This window comes from Diachasma alloeum, unplaced genomic scaffold, assembly GCF_001412515.2.
Source record: "Diachasma alloeum isolate Michigan unplaced genomic scaffold, Dall2.0 Dall_scaffold_00209, whole genome shotgun sequence".
Taxonomy (NCBI): Eukaryota; Metazoa; Arthropoda; class Insecta; order Hymenoptera; family Braconidae; genus Diachasma; species Diachasma alloeum.
In genome coordinates, this window is record NW_021680374.1 from 2404585 (window position 1) to 2422887 (window position 18303).

The 18303-nt window shown below is 39.1% G+C and overlaps 3 protein-coding genes across 10 annotated transcripts in view; 1 reads left to right on the forward strand and 2 right to left on the reverse strand.

Moving 5' to 3' along the window:
• Nucleotides 1-5702, forward strand: part of LOC107036472 (tachykinin-like peptides receptor 99D) — a 55619-nt gene extending 49917 nt beyond the window's left edge. Inside the window, exons 5-7 of one of the 2 annotated variants that reach the window (XM_015254449.2) lie at nt 2161-2357; nt 3196-3341; nt 3984-5702. In XM_015254449.2, coding sequence (XP_015109935.1) covers nt 2161-2357; nt 3196-3341; nt 3984-4120 — 480 coding nt within the window. In that variant the 3' untranslated portion in view covers nt 4121-5702. Of the gene's footprint in view, nt 1-2160; nt 2358-3195; nt 3608-3983 lie in introns of those variants that run through there. The other variant, XM_015254447.1, reaches the window with a different exon arrangement.
• Nucleotides 5646-7590, reverse strand: LOC107036474 (peptide deformylase, mitochondrial). Its single transcript, XM_015254457.2, has 3 exons — nt 7228-7590; nt 6001-6378; nt 5646-5923 (listed from the first exon to the last, which is right to left on the reverse strand). The coding sequence occupies exons 1-3, from the start codon at nt 7438-7440 to the stop codon at nt 5771-5773; spliced, it is 744 nt and encodes a 247-aa protein (XP_015109943.1). The 5' UTR covers nt 7441-7590; the 3' UTR covers nt 5646-5770.
• A 286-nt stretch (nt 7591-7876) lies between these two features.
• LOC107036473 overlaps nt 7877-18303 on the reverse strand; it is a 57404-nt gene continuing 46977 nt past the window's right edge. For all 7 annotated transcript variants that reach the window (XM_015254451.2, XM_015254453.1, XM_015254450.1 and 4 more), the window contains 3 exons: nt 17513-17606; nt 12792-13113; nt 7877-10180 (listed from right to left, as the gene is read on the reverse strand). In XM_015254451.2, coding sequence (XP_015109937.1) covers nt 10013-10180; nt 12792-13113; nt 17513-17606 — 584 coding nt within the window. In that variant the 3' untranslated portion in view covers nt 7877-10012. The remainder of the gene's footprint in view (nt 10181-12791; nt 13114-17512; nt 17607-18303) is intronic.

An 18303-nucleotide genomic window follows, 5' to 3' on the forward strand; every position in this document is an offset into this window, starting at 1 on the left:
CTCCACAGGTGATTATACTTATTTTATCTCTGAGGTATTTGCAGGCGAGTGAAACAATCGTAATACCTCTTTTACTGGTGGTACTGTACACCCAGGGGACTTCTGGATGCACATAAAACAAGCCCATTGTCATTGCACAAGGCTGTGAGGGGCACCCCGCCCTCACAGCCTTGTGCAATGACAATGGGCTTGTTTTATGTGCATCCAGAAGTCCCCTGGGTGTACAGTACCACCAGTAAAAGAGGTATTACGATTGTTTCACTCGCCTGCAAATACCTCAGAGATAAAATAAGTATAATCACCTGTGGAGGGCCGACCCACTTTTGTGCATTTTGTCTCACTCACTTTACCACTCATCTCACCCACTTGCCATTATTCTTCACTTCAACGACAAACGTCTACTCGTGGAGCTTTTCGTGGCACCTCGAGATACACTTATCACACCATCTTCGATGCTATACTGCGATTTTGAGGTCTTTGAGGTGGCGTTCTATTTCTCCAGCCTCAATAGTTTCGTCAATTCTGAGTGTCTGAGCAGGGCCAATACAATCGCAAAATGTTCGCCTTCAGCAGAAGCTCCAGTAACTGTCTGGTGCGAATGATGACAGTATTCCTGTGACATTATCCTTTGAATCTCTCCACGAAAAACATGATTGTCGAATAATACGCTGTTTTCTATGAAATCATGAGATTATTATCCGTCGGGATAATTATATCTCGGAGTTTTTCTTCCTCAACTTCTCACTCACTTTTTCTGCGGAAAACCATTCAAATTGATCCTGGGGGTTCACAAGCCCTTGAAGTTTCCAGAATAATGAGAAAACTTGGCATAAAATAATTCAACTCCTCCGTCCCTAATTAACCATCTCTGTTCTATTAAATTCGTTGAAATGAACTTATTCGCATTTTTCCAATAAAGCAGAGAACACACGAGAGGTTTTAATTAAAAAATCATCATCAAAGAAATGTCAATGACGCTCAGCCTAAACCTTTCTCCATCCCTCTACGCAATTGCTCTTTTTTAAAATTATTTTTTATCAACTGACTTTCCCTAAATTGATGGAAATAAAAAATCACAAAAGTCCCTGCATCCAGTCTCCAAATTACCGAGAGTAAAATCCTCAATTAAAGCATAATTCACTGCCTTCAATTGCAGCAACATCGGTACCACCGCTCGAACCACCTGTCACCCCCTCCTTCCGCCCCTAAAAAAACCGATCCAATAACGATTTGGCGTTTACATTCCGTGAATCGAATTTCTCTCGATCTCCGGTAAATTGCACGTGAAAAAAGACAAAAACTTGTCCTAAAAAACGCTTCTAGATGCGCAGGTGGCGCCTTGTTAATTAAAATGTTAACTGAATGGGAAAAACAAGAGGCCTCCGTAATTGTCCCGCTCTCATAAATAAATGTCTACGAGCCAGACAAAACAAAGAAAAAAAAGCGATTGTGGAGAATTTCTTGCCCATAGTTTTTAGGGATGACGAATTGATGCGAGTTTGGTGCACGTATAAAGACCGTTTTGTTTTCCCGGTGAGACTTAGAGAGGTTGAGAGAGTAGTTCTACACCCCCAGCCCACCCCTGCGTCGTCCTTGCTCCGGGGAAAATCCCGTTATAACGCTCCGCTCGTTTATTTCACGTAACGTCCGGTTCACGTGATCAATGGAATAAAAAGTTGGAAGGCATCCAGGAGTCTCGATAACGCCTTTGCTCTCTCTCTCTCTCTCCTTCGTTTTTTAAGTTTTTACAGGAACCATTGACACAAAATATGTCGGGGTAGAGTTGTGTGGGAAAATACTCAGCGCACGGGAGCGGAGTTGACGTCTGACGTATCAAGTCGCTGACAACTTGTTGAGGGAAATTTGAAGGGATTGATGGCAGTCGGCGATGTCATTACAAAGACGGGAAAATTCAATCCTGAATTGAAGAAAGACCACTCATCTCGGTGCAGTAATTTCTGCAATACAGATGACAAACTTTCTACTGGATGAAATTTATTTCTGAAATATCTTGAAAACTTCTGAAGCAGCACAGCTCGCCTTCCCTCGAACCAATAGTTATTTTCTCAATTTGATAAAAGAAATTCTTTATGAGGACAGAAATGATGGGGCAATTACGATTAAGGATGCGCTTGCAATGAGAAACTTTTTCTTTTTCAGGTAGTCAAGATGATGATCGTGGTGGTGGTGATATTCGCAGTTTGTTGGCTGCCATTTCACGTTTACTTTATCGTAACTTCGTATCTACCTGAGATCACGAATGAGCCGTATATACAGGAGGTCTTCCTCGCTATTTACTGGCTCGCCATGTCCAATAGCATGTACAATCCAATAATCTACTGCTGGATGAATTCAAGGTACTTCTCAAAGAATTTTTCAATTAAATTGCCCATAAGAAATATTTTTCCTTCTCTATTGAACCGGAACTTATGCCATTTGATGAACTTTTGAGATTATCTCCATCCAGAATTGTAATAAAAATTCTTACAAATATAAATACTTCACATTATCGAGTATATCAGGATTTATTTCACCCGACAGATAAAATAGTCCATGAGTTGCAAGAGTGATTTCTATCGCGAAATGATAAATCATCAAAAGATGGGGACGAAACATTGCCTTATGGGGATAATTAACCCAAATAACAATACTGAATCACTCCCACATTCGCGTTATTCAATTTCCTACCACAGAAATGGCTGAATCATCTTACAAAACAGCCGAGAAACGCTAAGCGCAAGTTGATTAGTCCTTGCCATTTTTTTATTTGCTGAATATATGACCCGAATGAACCGATCTCGAAAAGTTACATTACCTAGTGGATTACCATAAGCGATAAAACAGATCGAGTTACAAGAGTTGAACAACTTGTACAGTTAAATTTGAGGATTTATGCCTAGTGTGTGTGGATATATAAACTCGCTGAATTCCAGAAACTTGGAGGCCCCGTAGAACCCGGGAAATCTCCAACTTTTCAAATTTACAAACTCAGAGGTCTTTCTCAGTATACATGATTACGTAATTTCGTTATATTTGAGGAAGTTTTGAGAGGAAACTCTAGAGAATTTCGGTCGTAATGAGGAAAAAGGGTATAAAGTTTGTTCTTATTTTATTCTCTCATGAAAAAGAAATTAGGGGAAAATAACTTGCCCATAATCCCCAATTTTTTTCTAATTAAAAATATTCTTTTGGTAGATTTCGCCGTGGTTTTGCCCAATTTTTCTCCTGGTGTCCGTTCGTGAACGTTACCCCAGAGCCGGGCTTATCACGCTCCGAGGCCGTAACATCACGCTACAGCTGCACCGGCAGCCCAGACGGTCACATGAGAATAGCAAGAAACGGTACGTCCACGTGCTCGTCCTCGGATCAGAGTCTATGCACCATTGCGTCAGCCACGCTTCGCCTGGATTCATTCCTGCACGAGCGTGGTGGCGTTACCACGATAATAGATAATAGACGTGACATTGGTCTCAGTGAATTCACATCACCTGTTCATGTTTGATTCATTTTTCTCTGTATATTTATCCTTCTGTAGTTATTAATTCATGCATTTTAATTTTATTTATTTCATCATTTCCAAGTTTATGCGCTTGTAAAAGTAGTTATAGACATGTAATATCGATATTAATGAATAAAAGTCTTGGCTGGATAGAAATAGTTTTTAACCAATGAATGAAAATTCGATTAAATCAACACTTGAATTTGTTTTAATTATTCATAATTAAACAGCGAAAAAAGGACTCGAAATTTCGTTATTTACGAGTGGCTTCATAAAATGTCTTTTCTTTTTTTTTTTTTTCGTCCAGCACTACTCATTGAAATAATTTAATATTTGTCAATATGTGACCGTTCGCAAGAGGTTGCAGCCTCTCGGACCTCAAAGAATCCAAGGATTGACCCAAATAGTGGTTTTAAAGCTTCAATAGACAAATTCTGTGCTGAATTAACGATAATTTTCTCTCCAAAATTTCTATTTTCACCAGGCACGGTGCGGATACCACTGCACCTGCAATCGCCTCATGGAATGCAACTGGGAAACAATAACAATCGTTTCCCAGCTCATCATCGTGGTCGAGGTAGAAGATGGAGGGCTCCACAGCCCAGAGGCCACGTATCCTGACAAGAAGAGGATACGCAGCAGCAACAACAGCAGCAGCAACGAGTACACACGTGGATATGAAATGAATCGTGAATAATAATGTCTCACAACGATAAAACAGGGCATGAAGCCCGTTCACGAACTCTTTCATTACTCTGTTCCTCTTTTTTTTTAAGAGTAGAGGAATTTTTCCGTTTTTTAATGGACCAATAATCTCAGATTCAATCAAAGTCATTTTCTATGGTAATTTGAGGAGATTATTAATGTAATTGAGGAAAATCATACAGGGGTATATATGTAATGTCTAATATGTGTGAATATATATCCGAATTGTGAGAGCAATCGATGTTAGGGTAATGTTTCACATGACGCCTAGGGATTAAGGTATTAACGTGCGCCGGTTCGCGAAATAAACAAATAATAATGGTGCTTGATTATTTCTCCTCTTTTAATGTACATTGTGTGAATATTTGTGTTTCTAAATAATGCACGTGTTGAACATAAAATTGTTATTATTATTGTTGGAGGGGAATGATTGTGTCATTACTGACTGTGAGATTATAACTGAAAGTTGTAATGGGTTCCGCCGCGGACTGAAATGATTTGTTTATTGGAAGGATATTTTAAAATGTCCATTGATATTACTGATCTCTTTTTTCTATGAAACACAATATATCGTTGAATTGGGTTTTATTCAATTGCGGATATTTTAATTGTGGTGTAATTAATGTGGGGTTTCATGTAATTCCACACTTTCCATTGCTTCAATAAAATAAAGGTTGTAATATACATTTGGGGCGATAGTAAAAGTCGTGCCAAATAGATGATACCAAAGAACACTCTCCATCGAACTTGATAAGATTTTTCCAATCCTCTTTCTACGTACTGTGACATTTTTATGATCAACAAAATGGGGAAAATAAGAGAATTCAGTCACTTTTTTTAGCTCTACCCTACCTATTTTTGGAATAAGGAAAACTCTAAATCTAACGGAAATACTTCTCAAGACACAGATAGGATGACATTAAAACAATGATGATTATTAAAACTCTGGGAAAACCAAACGCTTTTTAAATTTAATACAATGAAAATTTTAGTCATTAGTGCTGAAGCAGTATGACTAAAATCTGTAAGATATGTGTACAAGCGTGTATTTTAAAATTTTACGAATCATCGAGGGAATTGAGATTATTGAAAAAAATTGTGAATTAATTATTAGCAGCTCTATGTGGATCGTGGGGCTGAGGTACTGCGATTCGACTTGACTACGTCATAATAAAATCAAAACAGCGACGGAAAATAGCCTGAGTATGCACTAGAGATAATTTTTATTGACATCTCAAAGAGCCGTAAATTAGAAATAAATTCAACAAAATGATGTTTTGGAGATGAAAAAAATACGAAAGAGCCATAGCTCCATAATTCTCAATGCCATGTGACGTATTCTCTGCTATGATTGTATCCTGGATGATGCATGTTAATAAAAGAAGTACCTAATTTTTTATTTCACTGAATATAATAATTTATTTCTTTGTGAATACAACGAATGAAATCAGTCAAGGTGTCAAGTGGTCAAACGTAACAGAATCAAATTGTTTCGGAAATAAATGCACAATTAACAACAACTTCAAATTGCATTTGTTACGTTTCATCAGCTCATTTCAGACATCTTCAACCGCTCCACGAGAACATTCTCTTGAAACGAATCCATCGTCCTGGATCAGGGAAGAATTTAATGGCAACTTTGCCCCTTCTAAGATTAACAATACTCCAAATGGCACAGGAGAGTGTCTGCGGGTCCATTTTGTCGGTGAACAGTTTTCCCTGAGAATGGAAAGAGATCAAAGATTACCAGATTCTCTCGATTAAGTTTATTCGCTTTTTCTTTTTCAATTCATTACTTGCAAATGATCCATCTCATGTTGAGCAACTTTCGCCGGCCATCCCTCCGCTTTCCACTTGAACTTCTTCCCCGTAACATCAAAAGCCTCAATTTGAACACTTTTTGCACGAGGCACGTGCGCAATGTAGCCGAAAACACTGGCGCAAGCCTCGGGATATGAATTTGTGTGATAATCGAGTATTTTCATCTTTGGGTTTATGAATACTGTCAAAGGGACAACTTCCACAGGCTGGCCCGCGCTTTTCGTCACTATGCACTCTTCTACCTGTTTTGGGGTCGTTTCTATCACAAATACTTGGGCGGAAACGCCGATCTGCGGAGCTGAAAGACCGTACGCCTCGTATATCCGCATTGTGGAGATTAAATGGTCAACAAACTGGAAGGCAGATGACAATTGAATCAAGATTGACCACCCGAACCACTCGAGGGGAATGATATTGCAGATAAATTTTGCGATATCCTCGTAGAGAAGACGATTTCGGAAATTTGCCCAGATATTTTGTTTTCAAGTTTTATAAAGGCTCCATACCTCGAGTGCCCTCCTCCAGACATTTGCACGGGCTCAGTCAATTTTTTACATTCGAAACGAATGGGAGAATGTAAATGTACGGGACAGAATTCCCATTCTGTCTCCCGTTTCGCGGCGAAATTCAATTTTTATTTAAGTAAGGTTTGAAAATTAAATTTTAAAGCGCATGGTAAAGCTTTAATATTCAACCCTAACAGCACTCAGCGTTGTGAATGCCAACACGGTGTAAAAATACTAATTCATTGATGGTATTGATATATAAAAGCATAAAGTAATTTTTTTTTTGTGACAACTGCCTCAAAAATGCACTATTCGAAACTATTTAGTGTCCGTAAAGCGGTTGTTTTCCGCACGGCATGTGGGTGGAAACCCCCACGAAAAAATATATAAAAAATATATATAATATAGGCCAATTTAATATATAAAATATATAATTTTGAAAATACATATTTGTCCGTAGTGACTTTCCCTTTTACGTGTTTAGGTAATAATGGCCTGAAGTTGTAGGAGAAATTGCAATATGAATACAAGCGGTTGGAAAAATAATTCAGTTGAAAAAGTGAAGAGTTGTTCGAAAAAAATCTATACTCGCATTTGTATTAATTCATTGGGGGTATAAATATTGATAGATTTATGTTACTCTGAGTATACTGGAACGACAATTTGTCTGCCTATAAAAATTCATTTGAATCTTACTTTTTTGAAATCCACTGTTGCCACGATTTCCGGCTCCACGGGTTCAGCCTGACCGCGCAACGTCGGATCGCCTATCTGACACACGTGGCCGTAAGGGGGGGTAGGGGGTGGTGAGGATTGAAAATAATCAAAGAATGCATTTCCGCGTTTTATAATCAGAAATCGTGATGGATGGTACGGGGAGAAACACGAGGAAAGCACTTTTTTCAACATTACTTCACTGTGATATCTATTACGATCACTTTGACTGATTGTTTATTTTGTTTATTATTGATTAACTGTCGTGAGCAGTTCAATGCAAACCTATGGAGGTTAGGATTCGAATTTGCAGCAAGTGACGCCATCTGCAGACGACATGGAGCAAGAAATCTCTTTTACCTGAATTTGATAATGTAATTGACTAGAGTAGATCATTATCGATTGCTGATGAAATGAACATGAGCAGATCAATTATTACGTGAAATTGATTTCCATTGGTAATTTCATGGTAATTTCAAAAGCATAAAAAGTCGAACAAAAAACAATCATTAGAGTTCTTGCATAGAATAAAAAATTGAATGTTTCTTTCATTGTTAAGATGAATAAGTCACATTACCTCAAATGTTTAATTCATCTATTCGAAAAAGGAAAAATCTAAAAACAGTTGGAATACCATTTGAAATACTTTATTTGTTCATCAATAAAATGGTGCTTCTTCCGAAATTACTCAAGCTGCGCCCTTTGATTCTCCCATCTTATATTTTACAGTTATCATTTTCCTTCATTTTACTTTCACAATATTAACAAGTGACTAGGTAGTGAGAGGCGACTCTCATCCTAAATATTAATCGTTATAAAACAAAAAAAACACAATTCAATGCAAATCGTAGGCACATGGTTGGTACTGATCGATTACTACAACATTCTCTCTCTGTCCTTACTAATTCCCTCATGAAAGCGTTTTTCCTAAGGTACAATGCAATTCCTCTCTTCTCTGAAATTTTCAAATCAGCAGAAATCACAGAAATGCTGTATCTTTCCATCACAACGCACCATTTTTTCTCAAAGCGGTAAAACGTAATTACTCAAATGTGGCACCTGCACTGAATATCTCAGAAACGAGTGATACTGCGGCAAAATGGCATTTCGTAGCGAAGCATTTCCTCCTAAACTCACTCAAATTCGAGATAATTCAATTATTACGTTTTACAACTTAACAATCGAGATTGCAATGACTTCACGGAAAAACTATGCAACATAACTCGTCCATAATTTGTCAATTTCACAGAATTAAAAAATGACGAGTCCAGTAACAAAAGAAAAAAGAACCTGGAATCACCGGATATCCGTGCTCGTCATCGCACGCCTCGTCAACGGTAAAATCCCCAGAATAAAAAAGAAGTTACGAGAGTAAAAAAATGTCGTGACATTAGCTGCGATCTCGAATGCGTTACAACCACTCGGCCATTTTTTTCCAACCTCCCAACATTCGTATTCCCCCTCTTCCTCACAAATAAAAACACATTCACGATAAAATTACAAGAATAAAAGTCGTACGCGCTTATATTGCTTTATACACCTATTTACAACGTGGTAATACGGGACTGTCATTTATTCGAGCAAATTGCAATGGAATTTTAATATAATAATGACGACAAAAAGGGTGTGTTTGTGTGTGTGTGTGTGTGTGTGAAAAGAAAGAATATCTGGAGGATAAATAAAATGAGTAGTATATTTAAGGACATGATGAAACAATAATAATCAAATTATGCTTGAGGACAGTCCCAGCGTTTCGTCGTATTTCAGGCATACAATAATACTAGTGATTCGTATTTTTCAGCATAAAATAATAATTTTTTTGTCCCCATTTTCATTAATTTTCTCTAGCATCAGGTATTTAATGATTCAATCATCAACTTTAGTATCTACTAAATCGTGTAAAAACGTACACAAAAGCTACGAGGTAACTCGTTTTGTCGTACTTTTTACATTTTCAGTCTCATGGAGTTCTTCCGCAAATTCATCTACATAATAACAAAAAACGTTATGATCGGCCACCTGAACAATTACTGTCAGAGTTCAATCTACCTCACAGTCCCCACCCTCCCCCTCTTTTTCATCCCTTAAAATTCGTCAATTTCATTTGTGCAATAATTTAGGGACGTGACAAATTCTGCGGACAGCGGCTCATTGGAATAAAAAGGCACAATCGTCGATATTTTTGTTACATATTTTTTGTTCGTCTCAAATGGCTCTTTGTTGCTTCGACATTTCCACTAACAGTCTGACGGATATGGAATACAAAATTTAATTTCATCGCGAGGCAACAAAAATGCTCTCAACCCAGATTGATATGTGGATTTTTAAATAACGTGAGATGGCGTTACCGAAGGGCGTATCCCTGGGCTCTTTCGTCGTCACGAGCTGCAGCATCTTCGTGTCCCACGAGACCGTTGAACCCCCATATTTCTCTCTCTCTCTCTCTCTCTCTCCCTCTTTCTCCCTCTCTATTTTTTTTACATTTACGTTTTGCTTCTTTTTTCTACTCCCTCTTGCTCTCTTCGCGAGCCACTCACTCACATTCTTCCCTTTTCTTTTTCTACTTCAACCTCTTTCTCTGTCGTGCACACAACCATTCGGTTCACGCTCTCAATACAATAAACTATCTTACGATATAGGAAAGCATTGATTACTGAGTTGGAAGGGGTTTTTCATCATTTTCGATCAATGTGAAAAATCAATGGATTCTTTCAGATTGTTTCTGTGTGTGTGTGTGATTTTTTTTCTCTTGGTGATAGAAAGAGGGTCAATAAACGTATATCGTTTTAAGCTGATCCTTGAGCTCTGGAGGAATGGCACATGTATCTGTCTCCGGTTTTCTCTTCACGAGACGACGCCAGCGTCCACCAATGTTTTTTTTTATGCCTTTGGCAAAGCCCGGCCTGTCCGCCTGGAGTCCATGTACGAGAGTATCCTGATGGAAATAAAACAATTTCAATGTTAATTATCTGAAATTTCGGGCAATGATTTTGGGGAAAATCGTTGTGGAATTGGAGAAAAAAAAATTGTTTCCCTCTATTCTGTTCTGTTCTGCTCTGTTTGGCTCAATTTGAAAGTTCAGGGCATCGATCTACCCCTGGCAGACGGCAGGGCCCCATTGCAACCCCTCGCGTATACAACTGCCATTTATTCCCCGGTAGGTCTCATGTGAAAGCAGAGGGTGAGAGACTCACTCGTCATTTACAGCCCTCACCAGTGCAACGATCTGCGCGCAACAGACACCGGCTGTGAACCCTATAGCTACGGCTGATCGATAAAAACATTCATTGCATTTTTTCTTTTTTTTCGCCGATTGGTGCGTTGAACTGACGAATATTAAGAGATCTCTCTTGCACAGAATTCAATTCTCAGCAGTAAATGTCTCTCGATAAATTGACTGAATGGCTTTTTACAGAGATGTTTCCAAAAGAATCCGATAATCCAATTTTACATTCTGTTCATCACTCGAAGAATTAATTTTCATTCATTTAATGGAAATTTTGGAGTCATAAATCGCAATGAATGTTTTCCTTGTGTGCGCTCATCGTGGCATAAATATTCCCCAATTTACTCTCAAAATTGCCAACGTGTTAACGAGCGTTCCGTTATCATTACGATCCCGAATAAGGAAGTGAAACCTCGAGTCGTTTCCGAGGCTAGAATTTTGGACTCGGCCGTGGCCCCCATATAATCCCCAGTAATTTTCCTTCGACCTCCGTGCACGTAACTAAAAATCATTTTGCATAATTTGGCACATTTTTTTGCGCCCTCCAATGAGCAAACGCCAGCCACATCAATTCAATCTATCATTGCACAATGCACTCTCAACAAAAATAAAATAAATGTTACAGTAATATTGAGGGTATTGAGACGGTTATTTCGACGTCCTACGCCCCTTTTTTCCTAGACGGAACGTCCGGGGGCTCGGAGGTCTGGCCCAAAGCCCCGAAGAGAGGGAGAGAGAGAGGGAAAGAGAGAGAGAGAGAGAGAGAGAGAGAGAGAGATGTCGAATGGGATTACTCAGGGGGGGACTTAGTGAGAGATTGAGAGAAGGCGGGGTTTTTGAGTTGGGTCTCAACTCGTATAAGATGTAGATACGAAAAGAAGAAAAGAGGACACGAGGGAGGAAAGGGAAGAGGGAGATAGGAGCCACTGGCACACACAGCTGCCGGTGTCTCCCCCTTGACTGGTGAGCGTCGAGCGTCGGTGTCGTGTTGGCCGCCCACCCACGCTAAATTTAGCGTCACGCTGCAGGGCAACTTGCCACCAAAATGACCACGCATGACCGTTTATAGCCTATACTATTCTATAGTTTTTAACTGTCGTCTGGGGGTTTTTTTGACTCGTAAAATTGCGATGAAATTCTAATGCTACCGAGAAGCGATTCGTGACGTCACACTGTCGAGACTCATTTCAGACGAGTTCAACGGATCAATTTGAATTTCCCCAGCGGTCTGTGTCGTTAGCAATGTTTTTCCTCGAATTTTCTGACGTTACGCGGACAAATTTGATGGATAAACTTGGGCCGACAGTCAAAATGTGCTAAACCTGACTGACAAGTGGAGCGTGAAACGGTGAAAAGTAAACGACAATGGCAACGGTGTCTATTTAAAGGTGGGGAGTTGTTATAGGCATTTTGTTAAAACTCGTGGCAACGCTGCTACGATTGTGTCTTTGAATATATATAAATTTTTTTCTTTTTTCATTAGCCTCTAGTGCCCCGTTAGGATAAAACCCACACTATCCAGCCTAACGTGTGCTGAAGTGCAATGTATAGAAGTCTCAGGGATCTGTCTTTCTCGACACGCGCGGCACGCGAGGCCTCGTCCTTGGTGAATCGATACCGACGCGAAACTCATTACCCAGGCCATAGTACACGCGTTATTTAATCATCCCCCCTCACCCTCTCCTGCAGCCTCCTCTGAGCAACATTTTATCAATTTAAATTGAAATTTTGGAGTTTATTCAGGTGGAGCAAGCGCATTTTTCGGCGGGAGAATTTGTATTGCCGCGTCAGCTGATGCCCCAATAATTGACGAGATTTTTTTATTCTCAAGGTTTAACAGTCAATTTCGGGCTTTCTTACGTAAATTATTGTCCAATGAATTTAATCGCGAGTAAGACGGACAATTGACTCCTGCCAAAAACGTAAATTTTGCACTTGTAAACTTTGAATTCTAAAACGAGAAAATGTTATTGGCACTAAACACCGTGTGTCTGTCGTTGTTACCAGTCTGAAAATTCTCACGTGATGCGCACGAGCGTTGTTCCAACTTTATAAACATGTTTTTATTATAATCGAATGGATATGCTACAGTGAAAGATGATCCCTGCCGATGAATACATAGCAGTGGGGAAAATGTAAACGGTTTCAGAGTGTCTCGGTAACGATTTGTTTTCATTTCTACAGGGTAAGAGGATTTGTTTGAAGGGAAATGCGGAAATTTCGATAAAGTACTTGTCCCTACAAAAAGGAGCGTCCCCACGAGCATTTCGACATATCCCATGAATTCTGAATGAAAAATGAAATAAAATTGTGTATTTACCTGGTCGTTGTACAAGGTATATTGTGGCGGTGGCGTTAGCGGTGGATATGGCGGTGGAAATTGCCAAATAAATTGTTCACCAGTTGTCTCGGTAACAAACGTTGTATTCCCATCAATAATACCATTACTAAGCTCGCTGGCTGTTATAATTGCACCATTATTAACAATGCCATTGTTACGTATATCCCCGGTCGTTGTTATAACAGTTTGGGCTGTTGCAGTTGTTGATACAATAGCCGATACTGGTGTTGCTGTTTGCACCACCGATGGTTGCTCCGTATGTACCTGATCGTTTCCATGATCCTCCCTCTTCCGCAATTTACTGCGGACAAGACGGATTGCAATCATCGTACCGTTGCTCCCAACCATTTTAAGGTAGAGCCGGGTCAACTTTTTTGCTATGTTGGAAGGAATTTTTTGGCCGGTTCTGGCGAATCCTCGAGCTAGTCGAGAATTCTAACGATTGAAAAATAAAAATCGACGAAGTCTTGGGTTGACTTCTAAATATCACTTTCAGTATTTTGAAATGTTCATTTGTACTTTATTCAATGTGAAAAATACTTGGTCGAATCACTTGGTCAGTTGCACTCAGTCATGTAGCATCGACAACGTCTCAACTTTCATTTATAATTAATTGATCGTTCGTTTTATTTGTTGGTTAAAACGAAACACCGTTTTCTCTCACTCATGCAGCACAAACACCACGAGAGAGTTGACTAGTTTTATAAATCCTTGGTCTTTGTCCTATCTTTTGATTCATTGATTGATTAGTGGTTTTAATTGAACTAAATTGTGGAACTATCCTCCTCTCATCGATTAAACTTTGATAATTAGGGGCTACGTCGAACTAAACCGATAGGTAAATTCTCCTCCCTCACACACTGTGCGAGCTGCAGTTGATTCACCACGGTGAACGTCGACGTCTGCCACCGTCGCCCCGATACTCATGTCTCGAGCCAACGTGAGTGGTTTCTGAACCGAGTTGAGGCGGTAAGCGGCTCTTTATAGCAACGAGTCTGACGTCATGCGGCGAGTGGTGACGATTGGTGGAGGGCAGTGAAGAGCTCGACCAATAAGGGAAAAGCGTGGGGACTCACATTTGTGTTTGATCCAGGCTTTGTCAAACATTTGTCGGGGTTTTCAAATTTTTTTTCAAATTCATGACGCAAAGATTAAAATTCTACAATTTCCAATTGATTATTCCGGAAATAATAACGCAACAAAATAATTTCATTCCAAATTTCAAAAAAGGACGATTCCTTTTCAACCAGTATTTTTAAAAATATGTCACATATCCCGGGGGAACTATCAGAGCGGAATAGATTCTAGTTCCTTTCGTAAGAATGGAAAAACATGCAAATAAAAACGACTTATTTCCACGGAAAATTGAATAGGAAGAATCCTACTTGGAGGATTATACGTTTGAGGATAAATTCTGTTCAAAGTGTTTCCTCGCATTCAATTTTCATGATTCAAGGAATCAGGGGAATTTCGTCATTTATGAAGAATCGTAGAAAAAACCATAAACGTGGGGGAAAACAGATATAAATAAAAACAAACTGTAAACTCTTGCGTGATTAGATTAATCCTGTTTGTGTTCAGAGATCTACGAACTCAGTTAAAATGTCCAGGAGAAGTAAACAACAATGAGCTCTGGTCAATAATATTATTATGGAAATTCCAAAAATTTCCATAAACCAAGCAACTTGGTCAGCAACAATACGTCTAAAACATAGGAACAATAAAACACTATAGCACGTATTCCTGTTATTCTGTTATTGATCCGCGTGGAGATGACGAAATTTCCCCAAAAAAAACATTTACGTTTGAGCGATCGAATGTCGCAACTTAATGCAATGATGACCGTTGGAGAAAACCCGAGAATTTATCTGGACGCAACGCCCTCGATGGCTCAACAACTGAGATTATTGTCAGAAACAAAGGGAATGGCGAGGTGTTTCTGGGTTTTGTTTGGTTATTGAGATAGGATGCAATGACCCTCTTTCATATTACTTTTTTTCTCCTCCGTCTTCACTTCACTTTATCCGTCGCTAGGCCTGCACCTAATAATTTCATGCAATTTTCTCCCCCTCGACCATCGGAGTGACTTCCGATGCGCTCGTAGGCGCCAGAGATGGGTAATATAATTTCACTAATGAACTAATAATTCTCGTGACGGTAAATTACAGTTTCCCTGAGTAATGCGAGTGCAATGCCCAGTAACACCCGCAGGGTAATTCTCATTACGACGATTTTATCATTCCTATTTCTTGCGCATGGCCCTCCGTATGACGGACGATTTTAGTGGAAAATGAGAGTGAGGAGGACATAACGGAGATATAAACATACTATTAGAGTCTATTTTTGTCTCGAGTTGGGAGGGATGGTGTGGGTGGCGCTCCCTGGGGTGAGTGTTCAACCCTTGAATCGTGCCGCAGCTACGACGGACAGTGGCAACATGGGAATAATATTAGTAATGGATGGGGACAGCAATCCATTAGTGATGACGGCGAGACGAGTATTATTAGGATGTGATAATTAATAGTTACTGTAGTGGGGATAGGAGGATTTCACGGGAGGCTTTAATTCTGGATAATTATAGATGTGATAATTATTTTTAATTCGTGGCATGTCGCTCGGGGATTGCGGATTTTGTTGGATCATTGTGACGTCCTTTTATTAATCATTAATGAACACCTATTTCTGGAGGAAAATCGTCATTTGTGAATAAAAGAAAGCAAATTTCTTTTGAAAATTTTTGTCAGCAAAAAAATTCTCTCCAGAATTTTCCGCTGCAGATATTTTTTCTAGTCGCATTTTTTTTCAGTAAACACGTGGTTTATGACGTAATGGAGAACGTACCAGGCTTCCTCGAAATATCTCTAAACCTGGACTTTCCGTATTGATAAAAGACATGCGTCCGGATTACGTTTTAAAATACTCGAGAACTTTCGCACTTGTATTGGTAATTGAGTGGGTCCAATGAATAAAAATAAAAGAGTCAATGGAAAGTTGAAATTCGTCGGTGTTGGGTCAATGGGTGGGCATATGCGGGTGCAGTATGAATGGAAGAAAATGGAAATTCCGAGCTCAGTGATAATGGATTATTTATAGATGATGATAATCGATCGCATGGACAGTTAAATTATCAATGAGAGATTGTGATTGACTAATTTCCCAGGAAATTTGTGCTTCTCGAGAAGATAAATTATGTTATCACCTCCAAGTTGATAGAATTACCTCAATATTCGAGTGTCTATTTCCGTGTTCAATTTTATCGATAGATTAATTTTCAGTCATCAATTATTCTTGTAACTTCCGTTTGGACTCAATCGTTTCAGCATTTTCAATATTCTTTTTGGAAAAAATCGAGAAAATTAAGACGCAAAAACCGAACTTGCGATAGTAATTCAACGGAAGTGAATCGAAATGACGGATTTCGTGAATTATTCTTCCAGACAGACAGAAGTGTTGAATAAACAATTTAAAAAAAGTAATTGGTGATGTTTCTCGCGGCGGTTCGTCGGGTGCGCAACCGACCGTGGGGATGTGAATTGGTGGGGGAGATCGACGCGTGTCTCGAATTCGGATGGCCAGGAATAAGACACTCGTACGAGACATTCAGGCACTTTATTTTCACGCATTTTTATTTCAACGAATGTCACCTCACTTTTATTTTAGTTTTGAATTCACAACTGTCTGGATATGTTGAGATATTTTTGCATCAACATTTATTCATTTTCTCAATGAGTTTGGCAAATAATTACAGACGTAATCACGCTGATAATTCATTTGAGATGAATTGAAGAGGCTGACTCAGTTTCTCTTTACATTTTTTGTTTGGAATTGGGATTTTATTCCAAGCTATCTAATCTTGATTCCAGAAATTGCAGCTGATTCAGTCTGAAATTTTGCGAACGGTGATGTCTCTGCCACCTGCGCAGCAGACCATTTCTTTCCTCAACGAAAAAAAGCTTTCCTCGTAATGTGAATTCACCAAAAAAACAATTTCGCGGTCAATTCTGACAACTCAAAACATGTTTTTCTCTGATTGTTTAACCAATCGCCACATATTTGTTTTCATTTTCTTCTTCTTTATGCAAACCGGAATTCAGTACATTATTATTCAGTGGCTCGACTTACGTGCGCCTGGATTTTGAAAGTTTTATCTGTTGAATCGAGATTACTCAAGTCTGATTTATGATTATTTAATGACTAACCGAAGTATACCGAAGGCAAAAAACAATGTCTTTATTATATTTCTGTGTGACGTCTATGAGTTGTCACGTGAAGTTATCGGGGCAATCAAAATATCTAGACTATTCGACCAAATGAAAAGTTTGAACAAGAGTGGTAAATCAATGGTTACGGCCCCCCAGCGTGAAAACAATAATCTCAATTAGGGAAAATTCCTCTCTTTGTGAATGAACAAACGCGAAGAAATCTGCAATAAATTCAACCCAACAGTCAACACCTGAATCAATACAACTGTATTTATCAACTGTCTTTCTCCAGTAATCAGGAAAAAAAGTCATGCTCTACCCTCTTTCTCCATCTTCCTCTGACCTCTCGTAGTCGACCAAGTGTTCAACCGCATTGTTTGATATGGAAATAAGTACAGAGTATATGCCGGCCAATTATCCCATCCAACGTTCAATGTCAATTGAGTAAATTCGTTAGACATGTAATAACAGACACAATTCATTTGAGTCAACAATTACCTGATTGTAACGGCAAGAAGAACAATGATCACACCGACCAGGATCATGGCAATTAGAACGCCACATATCATGTAGACGCTATCCACTGGTGGATCTACAACAATTAAAAATGGTAGACATAAATTAATTGATCATTTTATGAGAGCTAATGGTTGTTATGATCGATGAGTCTTTCGATCGCCTCCGGGATTCTAGGTTAGTGTTACAGCACTTGCATAATGATCTTTTCAACGCGTCAACATCTGTTTGGAGTGATAATTCACCGGTCAATATTCCCATTGATGTATGTCTTTCACGTGATTCTTCATTGATTAGAGATGATTGAATGATCATGATTGAAATCATCTCTCAGTACTCAATAGTTGAATATTGTTCATTACTTCCTTTGTCTCTCTGAAGATGCAGAGTCTCTAGCCCGAGGCAAGGTTACATCGTTTGTACCGTCTCCGACCTTCCACTAGTCACATAATGTGCAAACCAGAGGCTGCGATATTGCGAAAGCAAGTGAAAGAAAATAACAAAATGACGTTGATTAGTTTTGAAAACCAAGGACAGATATTCAAGCTGTATTTCATTCAGTTTTTTTCCCATCTGCAAAATGGAGAATTCTTTTGCTTTTACTTCAACTTTTTTCTCTCATTCAATCGTATTTTACGCTGTTGGTGAATACATATTGTGGTGATTCAGTCGTCCGTGTCCTACATGTGAGCCTCGAGTGAACGTAAGTTTCTTGAGAAGATAGGTACCATGAAAGTGACGAGGCGAAGCCAAAGGTAAGACCCCCCCCCCCT